The sequence below is a fragment of the Alosa pseudoharengus genome, unplaced genomic scaffold, assembly GCF_046254945.1.
Source record: "Alosa pseudoharengus isolate Yale_2024_CS ecotype anadromous, Long Island Sound unplaced genomic scaffold, YU_APseudo_1.1 YU_APseudo_1.1_scf_23, whole genome shotgun sequence".
Lineage (NCBI taxonomy): Eukaryota > Metazoa > Chordata > Actinopteri > Clupeiformes > Clupeidae > Alosa > Alosa pseudoharengus.
Genome location: NW_027468685.1, coordinates 18,151,545 through 18,170,242, shown reverse-complemented (window position 1 = coordinate 18,170,242; position 18,698 = coordinate 18,151,545). Strand labels below are relative to the sequence as shown.

The window sequence follows — 18,698 nt, the reverse complement described above, 5'->3', positions numbered from 1 at the left end:
CGCAGGGAGATTAAATAAACCCAGAGCTCATTAATTCAGCTCCCCTCCTCGTCCTCGGGGCCTGCTAGCCTGGAGTGTGGTCAGCTAACGAGGCGCAGGGCCAGGAGTGGAGGGGCTCTGCCATGATTAGGACACTACAGAGGGCGAGTGGTGCTTTGGAGTTTCGGTCTTCTTTACTCGCTTTGTGGTCGTCCATCTTGCTCTCTCTCTCTCTCGTTCACACTCTCTCTCTCTTTCTCTCTCTCATTCTCTCTCTCTCTCTCTAAAAATCTCTCTCTCTAAAAAATATCAAAATAAATGTGTGTGTGTGTGTGTGTGTGTGTGTGTGTGTAGGAGGGATGCAAGAGTGAAGCAAAGACATAGAGGGAATTGCAAACACAGAGAAAAGTCAGAGAGAGAGAGAGAGAGAGAGAGAGACTAGATGCTAGATGACTGAGAGATATCAGTAAAAAGTCAGAAACAGAAAAAGACAAACACCAAACACCCAATGAGGGATGGATAGACGGAGAAAGAGAACAATGCAGAGGAAGACAGAGAGAGAAAGAGAGAGATAGAGGAGGAGAGGACAGACAGAGAGCTAGTTAGAAAAAGACAGAGAACTGCAGCAGTTTGGACAGAGAGATAGAGTGGCTCGTTGTGTGTGTGTGTGTGTGTGTGTGTGTGTGTGTGTGTCTGTGTGTGTGTGTGTGTGTGTGTGTGTGTGAGAGAGAGAGAGAGAGAGAGAGAGAATGAGAAAAGAGTGGAAGAGGGTCGAGAGCGCTGAGAGGGACTGATATAGCTAAGCCAAAAGTGTGTTTGTGTGTGTTTGTGTGTGTGTGTGTGTGTGTGTGTGTGCGTTTGTCCGTGAGACAGATAGAGAGAGAGAGAGAGAGAGAGAATCAGTAATGAGTAGAAGAGAGTTGAGAGGGAGTGATACAGAGAGGAAGACAAGTGTGTGAGAGAGAGAGAGGAAAGAGAGAGAGAGACAGAGAGGGGGAGGGGGGCACTTCACTGCTCCACTGAACACTCCAGTCGACTCCGGCGTGGAGCCCTTCAGTCTGATCCATTAGCGACAGTGACAGTGGACAGACTTTAACCCACATGGCTTAGCAGAGCTGAGCTGCCCACTGATGCCCTCTGAACACCCTGACCCATCCTGCTCTGTCCAAGACCCCCACAGCACCACACATCACTTAGTCCTGCTCACCACAGCCAGCAGTGGGAGTCATAAATGTTAACTTAGATAACACCTGGGAACACACACATATGTGCACATGAGTGTGTATTGACCGTTTCAAGAGAGTTCCATTATCAGCATCATAGTTGTTCCCACAAGGCTTCTGTTATAACATTCCATATGTTATCTTAATGAAGCAGAAGTAGATTCAAGCATTGTTTTTGTTTTTCTTGTTGAAAGGGTCTAACGTATGTGTGTTTTTATGTATGTGAGTGCATGTGGTTTTGTGTAAATATGGCACACATGTGTACAATTGCATGTATGTGGGTGTGTGTATGTGCACACGAGTGTATTTGTGTGGATAGAACATGTGTGTTTTCCATGTCTTTTATTGTGCTTTCCATGTGTGCACACTTCATAGTTCTTCGACTTCTAACTCTCAGCCCTCAGCATGCTGCATGTAGCGTGTCTCGATCAGACCTGCTTATCCTGCCGTGCAAGCCGAGGGAGGCTTCTCCTTTCTGCCAGACGTGGAGCTGAAATCCTCCTGCAATATTTATCAGCATCTCACTCAACCGCATGAGAAAATGCAGCCGAGGATCCACTACTCCAGACTAAAAGGCTCAGTCAGTCAACAAATATGTCTACCTCATTGATGAGAAAAGGCCCTCAAAAGCCCATAGGTCTCCATCAACATTTTCACTCTACGTAGATGACGTACTTATATACCTCTACTGTGTGTACCACACTTATCCGATTGGTCAGATTGTGTTATAGATAATTGTGAATAAACAAATCTGTACTTAGAGAGGAATTATGAGGTATACACTTCCTTTTAACAGTGTGCTGATTCTCCCTATAAAAGTTTTATGGTGCCCCGCTGTGCACAGCCACAATTTGTCAGGCCATGAATTTAACAAGGTGCTGGAACATGGGCCCGGTGACTCCACGCTTCCTCCCAGGGGAGCTGTGTGGTTGGACTGGTGATGGATCTGGGCTGCGCTCGGCCAGCTCTGTAATGTGGTGAAGAAAGAGTGGGTTCTCCCGAATACACGCACACACGCATGCATGCACACATACGCACATGAACGCACACGCACACGCACACAAACATGTGCGCGCACACACACACACACACACACACAAGGCTGAGAGCTGCATTATTGACACCCCCAGTGAATGAGATCTATGGCGCTCTGTCATCCGTCATATGCTGGGGCCCATGTTCTGTCAATAAGCAGAGAGTGAGATTCATCAGACTAGCGGATGATTTCATTCTCGGAAGCCACACACCCACACACACACACACACACATTCCCCGCCCTCCTGTGACTTGGCTGAGCACAAACAGCTCAGCAGGACTGCTGATGTTGACATACTTCTACCTAGACGTGTGTGAAGAGTGTGTGTGTATGTGTGTGTACTGTATGTGGCGTGTCAGCCATGACCTGACGCGTTAATTTTTTATCAGCTCCCACTGGGTTGTGAAAATACACAAACGCATAAAAAGATACACACACACGCATATACAGTACAGTACATGCACACAAATGTACACTCTAACACACAGACAGATGTGTCTCTAACCAAGCAGCATCGCATAGAAGCTGTATTTTCTGATAAAGAAGCATAAAAATAAGTATGTGGATCCAAAAACCATACTTATGTGTGTTTGCGATTCGGGCTTCAAAATAGCATAACAAATGTTGTGTGCTATATTATGTTCAAAGTCTTTTTGTAAGAATGATGGTGTCTTCCTACAGTATATGGCTGTCAAACTTCTGGCTCAGAACGCTGAATTGTGTGCGACTGAGGATCAATACAGTATTGAAAACTCAGTGATATACGCTGCATGTATATGTTTTTTATCTATCATGCCTTGCGCTTGACCAAAGGAGATAAGGGTCCATCGAAGGGACAAACAGAGTGCCGACATTTATTGATGAGCGGCCCTGCTTCACGGGCGTGATTGATTGGCCTAGAGACAACAATGTTTCTGCCTTTGTGCAAATTGAAGAAGCATAACCATAAATTTGCAAGGAGCAGATCAATATGTTAGACATGGCCAAGCTCTGAAATGTATCCAAGTGAATGCCCACTCAATAGCGTTGTCCAAGAGACGAGCGAGCTGGCTAGCCCAATACATCTTCCGTTTGACGCCAGGGGGCCAAACTCCATATTTGAGGGGATTCGGGACGTCACGGCAAGCAATTTAAATGGCAGATGCCGCCATCAATTCTCCGCACTGGGGCCGCTCAAGATCCCACCAACGGACCAATTTGTCTGTGAGTTATTGGTAAAGCAATCAGCTTTGCTCCACTGAGGATCATTCACGCTGGTAGGGGTTACGAACTGTATGCTGAGAATGAACGTTTAACAGCATGTGTGCCTTATAATGATCGGTAAAGATTGAAGGAGTAGGCAGAGACACATAGTGTAACTTCATTACATTACCGCAAAAGGTGATGCTTTGGGTAAACATAATGCTTCTCTTCGAGCATTCAGATCCAATTATACAGCACACACACACACACACACACACACACACACAGGCATGTGCAAAAACACACACATACACACACATGCATGCACACCGAGTGTGGTTCACACATTGCATCCATAATGCATTAGGCCATCATGCTGTACCAGCAAGCTTCACCATCACCGCCTCTGTATCTTTGTTCTGGAATGCCTCTTAAGAGAAGCCTTTCATAAAATGTAAATAAGGCCTTTTTGCAACTTACCAAGAACTGAGTAAACAAAATAAGCAAAACAATGTGGAAGCTTGAATACCCATACATAAACTAATACTTAAAAAGCAAATATTTAGCAATACTTCCATGTGAGTATTTGTATTGTTTTTGTAACCATCCATATAGTGTAGCATGTAATCAGTGCAATGCTTCCAGCAAGTGCATATTTATTCAGTACTTATATCAAGTACATATCCATGTAGTGCTTATATCAAGTACATATCCATTAAGTGCTTATAGCAGGTATATATCCATGTAGTGCTTATATCAAGTACATATCCATTCAGTGCTTATAGCAGGTATATATCCATGTAGTGCTTATAGCAAGTGCATATCCATTCAGTGCTTATAGCAAGTACACACCCATGCAGTGCTTATAGCAAGTACACACCCATACAGTGCTTATAGCAAGTACACACCCATGCAGTGCTTTTGGCACGTAACTGTGTCATGCACGAGATCCAGGACAAAGCATCAAACTTTATTTCCACTGTTCTAAGCGTGTGCAGTGTTAGAGGACAGTGGCAAGAGCAAAGCCACTTACAGCTCTGGGACTGCTATTGATCACTGGCGGCTGGAGCAGCTATAATCGCCTAGTTAGGCTGAGAGTGTTTAAATACCTGCGGCTCCCCAGGGCCTACCTTTAACTGTGGTCTCTCTCAATCACCAGTGCTTTGAGGGACCAAAATGGGTCGCACGATACTTTAAATAAATATTATAATTAGGCAGACACCTGCCATCGCCAAGAGGGTTTGCGGAGTTGTGTTGCGAAGAAGTTAAAAGTGACTTCCAGGAGAGTGTGTATGTGTGTGTGTGTGTGTGTGTCTGTGTGTACTTGAAAAGATGGGGGGGGGGGGGGGGCAGAGAGAGAGAGAGAGAGAGAGAAAGAGGGGGAGAGAGAGAGAAAGACAGAATATGGAAATTTTGCGGATATGGAAAAATGAGGAACAGCAACTGCTGTCACTGAGTGTCACCTAGGAATTCATTGTGTGTGTGTGTGTGTGTGTGTGTGTGTGTGTGTGTGTGTGTGAGTGTGTGTGTGTGTGTGTGTGTACACACGCACCAAATGCCAGTGTGTATTTCTGTGAGTGCAGTCACAGATTTTGAGTCTGCAATCTACCCTGAGAGTTTGCTATTAATTAATAACGTTGTGCTTTATTTTTAGAGACAAAAGCATAGATGAACCCATTTGCAGGAGATCTTGGTGCAATATTTGCTTTTCAAACAGTTTAAAAGAGGAAGATACTCCTCTGAGATACACTTCAGTGCCACCTAGCTGATTCACTCCCAGTCTTTTTCATGCCAAAGGAGTCCTCCATGGATGTCTCAGCTGGCTTTATCTCATGCGGCAGAGGAACAACAGCAGTTGGTACTGAACCTTCCGGAACAAGGGCCTGAGGACTCATAAATGACCCTTGGTTTTACTGCCAGGCAACTTTTGCTATTTTTAGTTCACCCTACCATGTTTGTGAGAAACAAAAATGACCATAAGCTAACTAGACCATTATTGCTTTAAGATCATTTATTTTCCAGGAAATGTTACATAAGTAAGAGTCAAAAACTAAACACACACACACACACACACAGACACACACTCACACACACACACACACACACACACACACACACACACACACACACACACATCTTATAATAGACAATCGTGTCTCATGGGATGTAGCACTGCTGTCTGCTACTCAGATGATTGTGTTCCAGTTGGGTGTGTCGCTGATGAAAATTCAGGTTCAGAGGGAAACAAGCATCCACTCATTGCCCCCACAGGGGAGCTTAGCGACTTCATTCACAACGCTTAGCATGTTTTGTTTACTCAAGTCGCTGACCAATAAATCAATGCATTTTGGCTCGTTGGTTCTTTATAATGAGACTAGCTTCCTCCTTGTCCTGGAGCTGCTATTTGTGTTTTCTTGTCTTCTTTTCCCCTCCTCTTCCGCTTATTATTTCCCCCCTTTTTTTGCCCGGAGAGCTTGTTCATGCTCAACCATCTGCTATTTCTCTTTCTCTCTCTCTCTCTCTCTCTCTCTCTCTCTCTCTCTCTCTCTCTCTCTCTCTCTCTCTCTCTCTCTCTCTCTCTCTCTCTCTCTCTCTCTCTCTCTCTCTCTCTCTCTCTCTCTCTCTCCTCTCTCTCTCTCTCTCTCTCTCTCTCTCTCTCTCTCTCTCTCTCTCTCTCTCTCTCCTTCCATTCTAGGTCTTTTTTATCTTCCCCCTGCTCTGCTCACTATCTCGGATGTCTCCTCTCCTTGGGTGATGCTGTCAGGTTATCCTCAGCTGGTCTGTGGTGTGACTCTCGGAGCCCTGCTGCTATGTGACAGGCCCTTGCTGCTGGTCACCAGGGCCCCGTAGGGAGCTCAGGTTTCTGGGTCGGTAAGGCGATCCACTCGGGCCCTCCTCCGCTGCCCTCCTCTCCTCCCCCCACCCCTCCCCTCCTCGGTCAACCACCTCCGCTCCCTCGCTTACGGTTTCTTATCAGCTTCTCCAGGACAAGGACCTGTCAATACAACAACCACCGGCGCCACCAGCGAGGGTGCCCACACACTCTTTCTCACACCCACACTCATACACACACACACACACACCACACACCTCCACAGATCTTTTACCACCATCTTCAGCACCACCACCACCGCCGCCACCGCTATCAAAACCCCAGCCTGTGCACTGTTCTCTCTTGCCCGGTCGAGAGGCTCTCCGGCCGGGGTCTGACTACCGTACGGCTGCAACAGGAACCAGGGCCGCTCACTCTCTGCAGAGTGCATCTCAACCACCGATCTATATCCGCGATTCCTTCCTCATTCTATTTTATTCCTATGCCGCTGACTTTCTCACTGCCACTCACCCCCACACAAGTTCTCCATTACACACTTAGAATGAGAGAGAGAGAGTGAGAGTGAGTGAGAGTGGGAGAGAGGGAGAGAGAAAGAGAGAGGGAGAGAGAGAGAGAGAGAGAGAAATAGGGAGAGAGAAAGAGAGAGGGAGAGTTTCATCACCATCAATGTCACGGCAGAGGTATTTGCACGATAGCTTGCAAGGGGTGATGGGAGCAGAAAACGAAAAAAAACTGCCACTGCCCTTTTCCTGAAGAAATAATGACCCCGTGTTGCTAGGTTACATGCCGGCGTTCGGTGTTCAGCAGTACTGGTGGGCATGAGCTCCCGCTGTACGGGTGCCGGGTAATGACAGCGGTCAAAACAAAGCTCTCGCTGCTGCCCACACAAAACCAGGATGTCTCTCCTAATGGTGCTTTAAGACAAAGGGAAGAAAAAAATAGGAAGAAGAAGAGAAGAGCGAGAGCAAGAGAGGGAGAGAGGGAGCGAGAGAGAAAAGAAATCCACCAGCGGTGAAAAGTTTTTGCTGATGAAAACGAAGACGAGGTATGGGCGTTCAAACAAAGGTGGTTGTGTACTGTGAGGTCTGTAACAAGCGTTCGTGGAGAGTGTGTGTGTGTGTGTGGGGGGGGGGGGGTGGGGGGTCACTTCTAACAAGCCTGTGTTTCCAATTCTAACCTAGACTCTAACAAGCTGCAGGGCCCCCCCTGACTTCGGGTCAACTCACAAATGAGCCGGATCACTTACGTGCCGACAAGCGGATGGCGTAAACAGAAAAGGAGCCGCAGTTTCATTAACCGCAAGAACAGCGGCATGGCTGCCCTCTTAATGGACGCAGATCAAAGTGTTTCAGACGCTTCGTCTGCCCTCTCAAAAAACACCCACTTTTTTTCCCTGATGGCATCACAGTATGCGAGAACAAGAAAGAGCATAAACTGAAGAGATATATAGTGAAGAGAAAACACATTCCTTTATACACAAAGTACTTGAAGTTGGCGATGGACGTCAAATGCGAGAGATGGTAAATAAAACAACACAATGAGGGATTTTAAGTAAACCAGAGTGGAAAAACATCAGAGAGTTAACAGAAAGCTGGATGGATGTTCAACAAGAATGAAGAGATGACAGTAAAATTAGACCTCCACTGGGGAACTGGAGTGACACTGAAAATAAACACATGGGGAGAGAGAGAGAGAGAGAGAGAGAGAGAGAGAGAGAGAGAGGGATGACAGCAGGAAGAGAGGACGTTACAGTCCCTTGGTGGTTGAGGTAAATGAACAGATCTAGCCCTTCTCTTCACCTTTCTCTATCTCTTTCTTTCTCTCCTTCATTCCCTTTCTTTTGCCCCCCCTGCCTTTGCATTGCAGCGCATTACTGGATAACTTCCACTGCTCCAAAAACCCAGAAAATCCACTTAACTTTCATTTACTGATATCCTATTTCTCTATCTCTCTCCATTAAAGATTCATATCCCTCCACTGCCGGACTCCATGCTCTGATTTCCTTCTCTCTCTCTCTCTCTCTCTCTCTCTCTTTCCCTCTCTCATTCTCTCTTTCCTTGATTCTCTTTATCTCTCTGTGTCTCTCTCTCCCTCTCTTTCACGCTCTTTCTTTTTTTTGCTCTCAGGAAGCAAGGGGATGCACTAAAAGCACAAAGACAGAGCCTGTTATTTATTCATACAGCGACGACGCTAGCTAGGTCTGGGGGACTAATCCTCCGAGTTGAAACGATCCCCGATGACCTCTCTCTCTTTTCTCATACACACTCAAATATGCACACACACACACACACACACACACACACACACACACACACACACACACACACACACACACACACACACACACACACACACACACACACATACACACACATACACACACACAGACACACACACACAGACACACACAGATTTTAGGAGCGGACTTGGATTAATGAGGTGTGCTTCTCAGGCTGACGAATAAGCACCACGCCGTTTTTTTCCCCTCTTCATCTTTCCCTCTCCTGCATTTGGTGAGGAACATCTGGTGGTTAACACACACGATTACACCGACATCGGCGCAGGGGGCGCGAGGACGACGCGGGCCGCATCTTCCTCCCTGTGTCAGTGAACGCGAGCTTTAATATATTAGCCCAAAGGCCAGTAATCGCTCATTCTTCTAATCACTTTCATAACGTTGAGAGTGCATTCAGCACATTCTATATGCTAGTCCCATCTCAAAAGAGTGCAAGAAATGTGTGTAACAAAGATGAAGACCAGGAGGGAGAAATTGGAGAGGGGACTGTTTTACTTTTTTATGAGCTACACAAGGCCTTTGAGCTGCTTTGCACTACTTTTAGGTTTATTTTGTGAGGTTCTGATGTTATTTTGCGGGCAAACGGGATTAAGAATAGAAAAGTCATCCAAGGGATTGCATACTACTGTGCACTGTGTATCCAGTGCCTGCCTGGTAGAGTAGCTTAATTGGTGTGTGTGTGTGTGTGTGTGTGTGTGTGTGTGTGTGTGTGACACAATTGGTGAAGAAGCAAGTTGGAAGTATTAAATTTGTGGCGTATGACAACTGATTTACGAATTAATTACGAAAGTGACATCTAATTCGACTTCGGTTCCGTTTTGCAGGATCACAAGGAAATCAAATGTGATAAGAATATAAAAACTGTATATCGTCTTCCTACTCTGCTGAAGGGAGCATGCCCTCCCCCATAAATGGATGACAACATCTCTTCAGCAGTGTCCACTGCTTTGCATGTTTCGCGACATTCTGCTGGGGCCAAAATGGATTCGACGTGGCTGAAAAGTTGAGTCACCGCAGGTTTTCTTGCGATAAACATAATTAAATGGGTCTGGATTACACCAAGTGGGATGGGGGACGGTGTGTGGATGCCGGCGAGAAGGAGCTAATCCTTCCCCAATCCGCTCAGCGGAGAAGGTGACGGGCATACAAAACAGCCGTAAATAAAGATGGCTGAAAAAGCGCCAGGAGGGTGGGGATGAGGAGGGACAAGGCAGCTGGAAGGGAGACGTCAGGTGTCAAGATCAAGGGTGAGGCCTCTTTCAAGGGCTGATGCATTTATTAAATTAGTCACTAAGCTGGATTTGGGGGGGGGGGGGGGGGGGGGTCGTATACACAGGTGTTCCAGGATCTGAAGTTAAGATGTGTTTGTAGGGCCTCTCCTTGATGGAACGTTAGAGAAAGTACAGAGTGTGTCTGTGTGTGGTTGGGCTAAGGGGGCCTTTTCTCTAGCAGGTCTGGATGTGGAACATAACACTTATGCTCTCAAGCTCTCCGCATAGTGGAAAAATGAATTTCTCTCAGGTGTCATTTACTCACAACACATACACACACAATCATACACAACACATGCAGTGTGCACATATGTGCCCCCCCCCCCCTCCCACACACACACACACATTCAACATGCATCCAGCTTCCCTGCAGAGTGTGTTGAATCTGCCAATCTGGCTCTGGCTGAGAAAAAATGAAACACCTTTGGAAGTGAGAGGATGGGCACCATTTCCTTTTCTCCCTCTCTCTCCTTTTTTTCTCACTTCCTCCCTCTCACGTTCTTCCACCCTCTTTCTGTGTCACACATCACACACGCAATCTCTCATTCCCTCTCTCTCTCATTCCCTCTCTTTCTCTCTTTCTATCTCTCTAGAGTCAAAATGAGCCAGGGGAGTGATGGTGCTGCCAATGCTGCAGAATCTACCCACTGGTTTGACATCCCAAGACGGGCCAGCCTTACCACTGAGACGTGTCTCCTCACCTCCAGCCTTGATGAGGGGGGAATTATACAGACACATCAGCACTTCGCTGCTTTGGTGGCGCTGCCCACAGCAGCCACACTCACACCCACACCCACACCTCCATCTGCCCATCTACACCTGAGAGAGGAGGCTTTGAAGGTGTGGTCTGCACAGCAATGATGTCATGTTCCCATGCATACACAGAGGAGGACAACTCTCAGACTGGCCGAGAGGAAATGTTTCTCACTGAACTGACCATGCACTCAATACTCAATATCATATTAATCGCACTGTAGCTGAGTGTTGTAACGCTTACGTAGAGCATGCAGCACTCCACAAAGAAAATAATTCTCCAGTAAATGTATGTCATTTAGACGGAATGACATATGGATGCCACAAACAGCCAGTCTCCTTCAAGACAACAACTAAAATAACAGTCAACAGAGTGTTCCTGTTCCCGCTGTGCTGTACCCAACAAAGTTTTTTTTTTTGTTCTGTGTCAAAATGTGTGTGCTTAGGAGGAGTGTTAGCCCTAGCAGAGCTCACCTCTGATGGTTGAAGTCTTATAGCTGGCGGCTGGACTGGGACAAACCACAAGGAGAGCTCTTTCATTGGCTTCCTATATCACATTTCCTTCAGCATCCGTCCCTATGCCCTTTCATATTTGTCCATCGCGGAACAATTTTTTCCCCTCCCTTGGCATCTTTTCTATTTTCATTCTTTTTTCATTTCAATTCCAATTTCATACAGCCATTCCTTTCTCTTCCTATTGCCCTGACTCTCTCTCTCTCTCTCTCTCTCTCTCTCTCTCTCTTGCTTTCTCTCTCTACCTCTTTTTTTCAAATTTAATTTCAGTCACAGTCCTTCATAAATAACATTTCCCTGCGGAGGTGAACCTTCACTCTGGCTTAGCCTGAAGCTAGGGCAGCAGCACTCCACTCACCGAGCCTGGGCTCCGAATCTCCTCCATCTCTGTGTGAGTGTTAACCGCAGCCAATCCTTACTCTCGCAGAACCCATACACCCCCCCACCCCCCCCCACACACACACACACCCAAACACACACACTCGCATAAACCCACACACACTCACACACACCCACACACACACACCCCCACACACACAAACACTCATGAACACACAACCTCACCCAGCTCTGCAGATTGCATTAGCATCCTATAGACAAATGATTAATGGATCCATAATTGAAGTGAGGCAAGCCAGGGGGAGTTTTTCCCCTCTTTGCCATCATACATATGCCAGACACCCTGAGTGAGAGAGAGAGAAAGAGAGAGAGAGAGAGAGAGAGAGAGAGAGAGAGACAGAGAGAGAGAGAGACAGAGAGAGAGAGACAGAAAGAGAGAGAAAGAGAGATAGATGAAAGCTCTCAACAAGCAGAGTGTGCATTATTGAAGGAGGGAGGAGAGATCAGACGCCAGGCCAGAGAACACACACACACACACACACACACACACACACACACACACACTACTGAACCCAGAGAATAGAGTGGGAGAGGACGTGGGGAAGAGAGATAGAAAGAGGATAGAGAGGATAGAGAGAGTGAATGAGGTGGGATGGAGAGAGAGAGAGAGAGAGAGAGACAGAGAGAGAGAGACAGAGACAGGGGGCTCTCAAAGATGATGTGGGTGCTGCACAAATACCGCTGTAAACAAGACAAGCTCAGGAAAATCTGTGGGCGGCTATTTGAAGTGAAGTGGCCAAGCATTTCTTTTTTTTTTCTAGAAGCTTCTTCTCCCTCTTTGGCTCCCTTACTTAGGAAAACATGCGCCTACGGTGGCGAGAGCCGTGCGGAGCGCTTAAAAATTCATGGGGTGTAAAGGTTGAAGTGATTACAAGAAGATAATACACATGCCATCTAGCTCCGGCCCCATGGCCAAAAGCCCTGCAAACTTTAAATGCCTTGCAAAAAGTGCTGAGCCGCGCAACTTCTTCAGCAAAACAGCCACCCAGAGCGGTGGGACTTAATTTAATAAAATAAAACGGTTCATGTTTTACAAGCCAATAGGTTTTATTACGGAGGAGGCACTGAATTGTGCAATCATACAAAGCTGACTTTGAAATTGTTATATCATACATAGGGAGCTCATTGACTTGAACTAGATGAATATGAATCAGCAGGCAAGACTAGAGTTGACATAAACACGACTCCACAACACATTTACATATAACAAGCAATGAGTGTTGAATGTCTCATTGAGCGTTGAATAACTCATTCAGAAATGCTTAAAGAGAAAGCCATTATGGAGAAAAGGACTGTACTTTTAGTGAAAGAAAACTACCCACAAAGGAACCAGACAAGACACAGGTAACAGTATCCCTGATGTGACATGGCATTAAATTACAGCTTCATCAGGTGACTGCTGTTGATTGGATCTGCGTGTAAATCCGACATGCAACGGTGAAACAATGAGGAACCTGCTGACTCAGGACCTGCCATTAGGGCTCCTGTGTGCGGCTCTGATGGTGATCAGTCGCTTCATTTACTACTGGCCCTTGGAGCGACTCTCTCCCCTCTACCTCTATCTCTCTGGCTCTGTCGCTCATCTCTGGGGGAGAGGGAGAGAGGCGCGAAACGCTAGGCTGCCAACACCCCTGCTGCCACAGCTCCTCTCAACACCTCGCTTGCAGCCTCCCTCACACCACTAGACACACTCACACACACTCTTTCCAGCCTTCCCATGGGCTCCTCATCCTCCCTTTCCAAACATAAAAACACACACACACACACATCATTTACACACGCGCACAAATTTAGACACTCACATACATACCTGCACACTTGGGCTAAAACACTCACTAACAAATAATCAAGTTTTAGCCTGTCAAACACACTCACACTTTAGCATACACTAGCATACACGCACGCACACGCACACACACACACACACACACACACACACACCTTTAGGCTCCTGACTCCCCGCTCCTTTGGCCACAAGAGCTCAGAGTGTCAGCGTGTTGGTGAGCCGCAGATGATTATCATGATCTGTGGTTTCCCTGCTCCAACTCTCTCTCTCTCTCTCTCTCTCTCCCCCTCCATCCCTTCCTCCCTCCCTCCCTCCCTCACCATCTTGTCTTCTCTTGTACTGCCCAGTGTCTCTGGCTTTGATAATGCCTCTCAGGGCCCTGTCTGCGCACTTGCTCCCTCTGCATTTTCAGGCACGCTGCCAGCGCTAGGGCAGAGATAGCCCGTGAGCCGAGGCCCAGAACAGGCTACTGCCTTGTCATTTTCCCCCAGCATCTTTGAGTGACAGCAGACCAGCTTCAGCTGGATGGAGCGCACCTGCATAGGCAAGGCTCCAGTGGCCAGGGAGCTACACCTGTTTGCATTCTCTGCAAGGAACTCGGTAAGGTTCTGCGCTGAATGCAATGAATGTTTTTTTTTCCCCCATCTTTTTTTCTCCTTTCGCTCGTTTGGTTTTAGCCATATGCATTCACACATTGGAGTGTGTGTGTGTGTGTGTGTGTGTGTGTGTGTGTGTGTGTGTGTGTGTGTGTGTGCGCGGGCACGTCTTTGTGTGTGTGATAAGTTGCTGATGTGATGCTAACACAGCAAGAATGACAGAGATGTGGCGCCCTGGGAAGGATGTGGCAAACGTTCAAAACCATCAAACACACACACACACACACACACACACAAACACACACACACACACACACACAGACAATTATTAAATCATTCATCCGAGACAGAGCTAGATAAATAAGCTCAGGTATGTTCACATACAGTGCAAGCACACTTTTATCACCCCAACAGGGACATATACATTTGTATAGGTAAATAGTATGATGAGCACATAAGATACCTTGGAAAAATTTCAAATTCCAGTACCGAACAAAAACTGTCTGTTTATCTGTTTCTGGCAGGGCACACTTGCTAAATCAAACCATGTTTTTTAAACTAACTTTGTGGAAAATGTGTTATAGGCTACACATGCACAAACCCCACTGCTGTGTTTAGGGCTTGAAGGGGGAAAATGCTGTTCCTCTTTTTCTGGGAAATATTCAAGCTTCACCAATCAACAGCATGACAAAATTTGCGACCAGATTTATTTTATGTATGTATGCAGCCGTGTTAATTAGCAACTGGGAAGCTTTACTTGTCAAAAGTGTGGCCTTGCAACGCAGCACTGGCATTCGTGTATGAGTGTGTGTGTGTGTGTGTGTGTGTGTGTGTGTGTGTACCAGGCCTCTTCCCTTGCCAATTGCATAATCAAGTAGCAGGACTCATCAGCAAGGCAACAGACAGAGAAGCGGTTCTGTCGAAAAGCATCAAGTGCTATCTGTTGTGGAAAGCAGATAATACTTCAAAGATTACTGCACTGCAAAATGATTAAAAAAAAAAAAAAACACATCAACAAAAGCAACTCAACCTTGTCCAAACATAAAGATGCACTGCAATTTGCATTCATTAAAGTCTGATTTCACTTTCCAGGCACAGAACATATGCAATCATGCATTATGTCCAGAGCCATCATTGGGTCATGGATCTGTCTCTAAAACAGAACAGCAGTTTGAGGTAAAGTTTTGCATGAGAAACTTCATCTCCCTGTACTCACTCATAAAAATGTGCATTCGTTTACATGGCCAGATGGATTTCTGACTGTACCGCAAGGGACATTCCAAGTCGATATCTCCATTAACAGTAGGCTTATCATCTCAAGCAAACTGGTCGTCTGATTTAGAAAAATCATTTCAACACACATTCCCTTTGCTTCCATGGCTTGTCTAGTTACTTAAAGCACTGCTAGGAAGTGACTTAATACCACCAAGGACAAGAGATTAATCTATTAGAATCTCCACAACATTCTGTAATCCCTGCCATCATCAGATATGATCTTGGCGTGCGTCTGGAAGAGGAAAACAGCTGAAGAGGCTGCCGAGGGAGATTCCGAGAAATCCTTTTTTCCTCCCACCCCCCTCCCATAGTCTGACATATTTCTTCTCCCCCGAGCAGCACACTTCTTTGAAAAGGCAAGCCCATTTTTTTCTTCTACTGAAGACAGTGCCCAACTGATAAGGAGAGGGGGAGAGGGAGAAAAAAGTGCTGAGTAACACGCTGCCTTATCTCTTCTCCGGCTACTGTGATTCCTTCCACCTTTGCGAGCGGATGGAGCGGATGGAGGTTGCGGAGAGGCCCATTCGTAATGGCCACTTTGCTCCCGGTCGCTGTCCCCCGAATCAATGCCTTCCTGCCTTGACACAAATCTCCGCTAACAACGGCAGCGATCTCATCCTTCATCTCGGCATCTCGCCCGCATAATGTGCCCTCGCGAATTCCCCTGACAATGGAAGGGAGGGAGATACTCTGAGGGACTCCTATACAAGCCCACCTTGATTGCACTGAGAAAGACTTATTTTTCCCCTTCACTCCATCTCTTCCTTCATAAATGCCATCAGTTTTTGCATGTTCCTAATCGTTACACAACAGACGAAAAAAAAGCTGTGACTGTTCTGCTGCCAGAACCCCACTTGAAAGTCTACTTGCATCAAGCACATGGTTATATCTGAAAATGGGGGAAAACACTGTAATCTTGTGCATAGGCCTTCTGACTTGGTAATTGCATCATCATATGACTGATTTATGGACAGTAAAAGATGTGGGTTTGTCTATGTATGCTCATGTCAACTGAGGCCAACATTCAATAATTGTTGTGAAGGTCTCTGACCCCACTCACACTGAAGATAGCCATATATTTGTTTGAGCTTGCTTTTGGTTTTGGTTCATTGATTCAAAGCACAATGCATTCCACATTTCACACAAGGTGTCATGCATTATTTAGTTGCTGTTGGTGCTGTTATTTCAAATATATATAAGTGTTTGTGAAAATATGACCAAAACCAATACAACCCTTGAAACATGAACTGAATTGTAGATGCATTTGTGTAGGTGTTGTGTATGAAATGCTACTGATTAACGATTACAGGAACACATTTTACACACTAATATAAGCTATTTGATGAATGAGTTCCACTGCTTTTTTTTTGTTATTCTAGCGAGGTGCAGTGCGCCTCTGAAACATACACTGGGACTATTTATAAATGCCTAAGCCTCTGACCATGTCAAAAGTCAATTCAAATGTGGACAGATGAAACGGTCTGCCAATTGTGATAAGTTGCTAATCCAGGGCGACAATTCCTTCCAACCCGCCACTCGAGGAGAAACGATACTCAAAGGACTGGCTATTCTGGAGCACTCCCGACGATAGGGGAAATAGGGGATGCGTCGAGCGGCATTTGGCAAAGTCAGACAGCTTCAAAGCCAGAGACTACCACTGTGCCGCAGCCTTGGATTAATTAAAGCGTCTTCAAATCACCGTGGACAATGCCTCTGTCTTCTTTCAAACTGCATTAGGATCAGCGCAACTTCTTCAAAGCGTGACACCAAACCCAGCACTCCGGCACTGTCCAAGGCAAGCTGATGCAGCTGCTAACATCCCAATTAACAGGTGTTGGGATAAGGTGTTACAGGAAGATACCTGGAGGACGTCACGCTGGGTAATTATGAGAAAACATTATTACAAGAGCAGACGTGATGTGCCAAAAAGTATCGAGTGCAGCGGTTAAGATAACATATTCGAAGTAAATTATATCTTGAGGTAGTAATTAATTTGAGGTCTAAAAAAATCTGGATATCTATCAACTGGTGAACTGTAGCTACTTTTGCCTAATCTACAATTTATATAATGTAGCCTAGCCTATAGCCTTTTTCGCCGCGTGATATTAGGCTACAGTGTGGTACAAGGTCATGCATGCATTTTCATGTCAGCTGGATCAACAGTCCAACGGTGACTCAACGGATAGTTACATGTGCAATGTTTAGATGTATCTTACGTTTCAAACATATAGCCCTTAATACATTTCTGGTATCTTAACTACATAAGCATTTGACTCCGTAACTTAGTAGCTCATGATCTGCTTTTAATACAAGGAAAGTCGTAACACTGTCACTAAATGCGTGCTTTGGCGCACGCATGATATTAGGCGACACGGGACGGAGGGGACAGAATCAGGTGGTTTACCTTGATCAAGAAGCCGTAATGCATGTTGAAATGACGGGTCGAGAGAGTCCTTCTCTGCCAAGAGCTCTGGGAGGTACTTTTCGTTATCCATTTTGTCCGGCACCTTTGGTCCAAGCAAACACGATAGGGTTGGATAAAGATATCCCGCGTTCTCGGCTTGCACCACCAGAATGAACAGCGACAAATTTCAAAAATAAAAAGAAACAAGTGGTGTCTCTCGTAGCGTGTGTTAAAACATTACAAGTAAGCTAGTTTGTTATGCTGTGTCAGCCATGAAGAACGTGTATGCACTTGTTTCTGTGGAATTCCGTTATCCCATCTGTGAGGCTTTCACTCAGTCCTTCACGGGCAAACCCCTCTGAGCAGAATCTCTCGCGGCTCTGTAAACAAGCTCTTTGAAGCTCCCCCTGTTGTATCCACTGGCAACGACGGTACGTCCCAGGCCCTCCAACGATTGGTTGCGGTAAAAATTGCGCTATGATATGCTAACAATTTAAGCGTCAATCAAGGAGGGGGACGGACTGGCGCCAGATGGATTTAGGAGCGAATAGAGTTGTCCATGGTGCTGTAACTAAACAGACACAACCACAGCCAATTTACAACCGTAAACCGATGCTCACGAAAATTAAACGTTTAAATGGCATGTTATAAGGAACAATGGCACAGTGTGCAAATACACATAAAAGAATAATAGTGTAAATAATGTAGATTTGCATCGAGTGCTGAGTAGCCGGGGAAATTATTGGGGCAAACAAGTACATTTTTCATTAGAATATCACGTTTGGACTAATCAAATCAGTTGAACACAGCAGAGCTGTGAGTTGCTGCAGGGCAGATTTGAATATGGAAATGAGAATGCAATTGTATTGTGCGCTATGTTCTCAACAGTCTAAGTCAAATGAATTTCAAGCGGAATTTTATGTTAGTCTAAGGGATTATGAATGCAGTTTCACTGAATGTCTACATCATCCCTTTAGGAATCTGAGCGTAAAGTTCGTACGGTTGGATTTCTGCTTTAATATTATTTAACCTTGGGGTGACAAACGAATGAAGTCAAAGATCTCGTCTGGCCGCGGGTTTCTGTTTATGAATCACTCCGGGGCTCCTCTGTTGTCATAATACAGTGAGGTATCAACATGAATGTGCGGTCAA

The 18,698-nt window shown here is 45.8% G+C and overlaps 1 protein-coding gene across 1 annotated transcript in view; it reads right to left on the bottom strand.

Moving 5' to 3' along the window:
* khdrbs3 (KH domain containing, RNA binding, signal transduction associated 3) overlaps nucleotides 1-17,884 on the bottom strand; it is a 107,828-nt gene extending 89,944 nt beyond the window's left edge. The window contains exon 1 of the mRNA XM_076301883.1: nucleotides 17,547-17,884. Coding sequence (XP_076157998.1) covers nucleotides 17,547-17,637 — 91 coding nt within the window. The 5' untranslated portion in view covers nucleotides 17,638-17,884. The remainder of the gene's footprint in view (nucleotides 1-17,546) is intronic.
* Between the last annotated feature and the right edge of the window lie 814 nt (nucleotides 17,885-18,698).